This window comes from Hippocampus bargibanti, linkage group LG04 (genome assembly GCF_051943395.1).
Source record: "Hippocampus bargibanti isolate YZ-2025 linkage group LG04, ASM5194339v1, whole genome shotgun sequence".
Classification (NCBI taxonomy): domain Eukaryota; kingdom Metazoa; phylum Chordata; class Actinopteri; order Syngnathiformes; family Syngnathidae; genus Hippocampus; species Hippocampus bargibanti.
Window position 1 is genome coordinate 27,907,022 of NC_142737.1, and position 3,657 is coordinate 27,910,678.

Sequence of the window (3,657 nt, forward strand, 5' to 3'; positions counted from 1 at the left end):
GTGTTCATCCGCCGAAAACTAGTTCATATGCTAAGATTATATTCTCGTCAATTTAATGTTCGTAAAATGAAAAGTTTGTTAGCTAAAGCATTCGTAAACTGAGGTATCACTGTATAAGGCACAGCTTATTTTAAGGCGCTACAGTAGAGGCTGGGGTTACACACTTCTTCTAAAGGGGGAAATGGAGTACGTGGCTGCTGACAATAGTTGCGAGACCTGTTGTGGCTCAATATTACTTCACATATAAGGTGCACCAGCATATAATGTGCAGGGCCCTCTTTTGAAGAAAATCAAGGCTTTTGGGTGCACCTTATACACCGGAAAATACGGTACATTCTTGTGCTGAAGTGCAACGTCAAGCAGCCTGTGCTACTGCATTTTGGTACACTTGGAATTTTTGGAATATGAATGTGAACTGCATACTCACAATCTTGACATTCTACATTGATATTCATTCCTCTCATCACAACACCCCTGGGGACACGCTGAGGACCACATTCTATATTATTTTTATTCCTGGGACAGAAACAGCATTCATACATTTGAGGCTGAAATTGTCAACTCACACCAATCAATCAGCAGTAGTAACAGCATAAACAAAAGTGACATGATATTGCACATACAAGACATTAGCATAGCAAACATATTGTATTTTAAAACCACTAATTAGCAGTCACTCATGAATTCATTGTCCACGTCGTTTAAAATGGCAAAGTTTACAGCAGGTGATTTGCAATCGAGCTCAGATGATATTTGGTGAAATAAGGAGATGGCGGCCTCCAGCGAAGTGCAGGCCAAATCATTGAGAGTGAACAAGTTATCTATTTCCACGTACAGCAATAAGGGTACAACAATAAGCAATAAGGTACAATACTTTGGTACATATTGCAGTCAGCAGCAAGAAAAAAGGCAGTGCTGGGAACAGCACGGATACTGCGCAGAACCCTCAAGCTTCCTGGCCTCTGGTAGAGGGCCCGAGCTGAAATGGGGGACAGACACCACCCATGGTGGGTGAGACGAGGATTTTATATATATATATATACAGTAAAGTCTCGTTATATTGCTATCGGATATATCGATAGCCCCGGTTATATCGATACTCTTTCTATGCACGCACGGAGAAAATTACATGCAAACAGGGTCGGATATATCGATAGTCCCGGTTATATCGATATTTTTTCGGACTCCCTTGAATATCGATATAACGAGACTTTACTGTATTTAAAGGCATCAGACAGTTTTCTTGTTTTTTGCTTTCAAGTTGAGAGCTCATGACAGGGAGCAGTTGAACAAGGACCAGAGTCTCCCAGTCCATACTGCCACTACATGGTCACAGAGTCAAACAACAGCAAAATGGTCGTATTAAAAAAGGCACAGTGACCTCGCACGCAGCATGGGAAGGGGGGTGGGCGTCAAGTTTACATCGTTTTTATACAGTGATTTGTCTTGTTTTATACTTGGATTAATACAATGTCACACAATATTAAGTCAGGGTGACTTCGTCCAAACTTCAATTTACAGTGTGGAGAACAAAAACCCAGTTGGCACTGTGGTAAAAGAGGTACAGAAATAAAACAGCAGTCATTTGGATTAATGTACACACACACACACACAGACACGCGCACACACGCACACACACACACGGACATCCATTGCCACCCACAGCTGCATTTTGCCATGATTTAAGAGTGTTCCATTAACCTGGCATGCATTCTTTTGTAATGAGGGAGGAAATAGCGGTACTGAGAGAAAACCCACACAGGCAGGGGGGATCATGCAAAGTCCACAGAGGAAGGCGGATGCCAAAATCAAACCCCACACCTCTGCACTGTGAGGCGGAAGTGGCCCGCCCGTTCATTTATGATGATTAGCATACTTGTTATAGTGTTGTCATTGTCAGTTATAATGCTAACTTGAAAAAAATCTATAAAAATGTTGCTGTCAGGCGGAGTTGTCATACCTCCAAAATAACCATGATTCGGTCAATTATAGATATGACACTAATTTAATGCACTTCATTGACTTGACTTTTATAACGATACTCAGACAGGTGAGTTTCCAAGAATGTCAACTGATTTGTTATCAAACTATGGTACATTCAACATTTTGAACAGGCCAGTAATGTGAAAAATTAACAGACAAAACCGGCCCAGATCAATAGAAGCAATTAGTGTAGAATGTATACAATCATAAACAATATGAGAAACGTAGTTTCCACCTGACAGCACGGATATGGTGTTTCTAAAGTAAGGCAGACAGTGTATTTTTAACAAGGGTAATGAAAATAGGTCATTTTTACCCTTCTTCCATCCACTTTTAAACTTAGCTGTTTCAAACTCAGACGAGAGATCCAACTCTGGAGAACTTGTGTCAAACTCAGCAGCTTTTATAACCTTGTGAGAAATCCTTCCAAACTTGCCGCAACCAAAAAGGCTGAAAGCCATTGACGAGAACAAGTCTGGCAAAAGTGCACCTGTCATAGTCCAGATTCCGGATTTCAAAGAGGTTCCTTCCAAATACCAGCCAGCTTCTCAAGGGGACAGGCTGTACACCAAGCACGCGCAGACACAATCCTACATAGGCATCCTCGATAGGGATCCTTCGGACAAACCTGGAAGCCCATGAAACCTTGGCGGCCATGTCTATTGAGAAGACGTACCCAGCACCTGACACATATGAAGGGAAGCTGTCCTCGGGGTACAGCTGCTTTGACAGATGCCACTTGCTGTTGTGGTCTCTCCTTGGCTTGCCGTCGGATATCACAGATCCTGCAATGTAATTATTCCTGGGAGAGCTGCTTAGTAATCTGACAAGAAAGAATACATTCACAAATATGTCGGCATCCACCTTCATGGCATAGGTGGCGTTGGGGCAGTGGCTCGCTAGCCAGTTCATTATCATCATGCTTTTGATTGTGAGATTCTCATAACTGTCCAAGAAGTTCATCTGGATGACATCTGAATAGTTATTGCTCTCTTCCTCCAGCTTGTCCCGGATGCTTCTCGTCTGTCCTTCCTTAGGCACCCCCATGTAAAACAGTGTAATGGTGGACTGACTTGCAGCACCCCACGTTTCCCTTATGGCATCCCTTGCTGAGGAATCCAGAGGTGCCACTGGCACCATAAACACCAGGAAGGGATTTCTATTCTTACAAGCGTCACGTTGATTGAAAATATAAGAGTACGTTTCAGGGGAGAGGAGCCTGTGCTCTTCCACGGGAAGAGGACTTTGCTTCGTAACTTCCTCAACAGTTGCATTTCGAAGAGCGCACATAACTATCACGACCAAAATGGTGAAAGTGAGAAGCTTTACAAGCGAACGCGAGAAACACACCCGCATTGCCCACAAGACCCCGGCTCTCATAATCAACTGTTTGTCAGCGTTGTTGAACACGGAAATGAATACGAAAGCCACTGTGACGAGGAGGAGCGATACCAGCCATAAATGGTTACGTCTCAATTCAACCTCTAGTCTGAGCGGCGGGACAGGTCCGCACCGCGGCTTTGATGTCTTTCAAGCCCTTTGAACCCGTTGATGTGAGTTTCAGCCTGACACATTTCCCACACTTGGAAATGGTATAAAAGCGCATATGACAACTGAAGGAAATTATATAGCCATTTTAAACATTGAAGGATGAACATTATAATAGTGAGTTAA

At 43.1% G+C, this 3,657-nt stretch overlaps 1 protein-coding gene across 1 annotated transcript; it reads right to left on the reverse strand.

Moving 5' to 3' along the window:
• Positions 1 to 1,046: 1,046 nt before the first annotated feature.
• On the reverse strand, positions 1,047 to 3,387 carry b3galt8 (beta-1,3-galactosyltransferase 8). The gene has a single exon (XM_088995559.1). It carries the CDS (start codon positions 3,361 to 3,363, stop codon positions 2,377 to 2,379), a length of 987 nt encoding a protein of 328 aa, XP_088851685.1. The 5' UTR covers positions 3,364 to 3,387; the 3' UTR covers positions 1,047 to 2,376.
• Between the last annotated feature and the right edge of the window lie 270 nt (positions 3,388 to 3,657).

Coding starts and splice junctions, on each gene's coding strand:
- b3galt8 (XM_088995559.1), bottom strand. CDS start 3,363: ATGAGAGCCGGGGTCTTGTGGGCAATGCGGGTGTGTTTCTCGCGTTCG.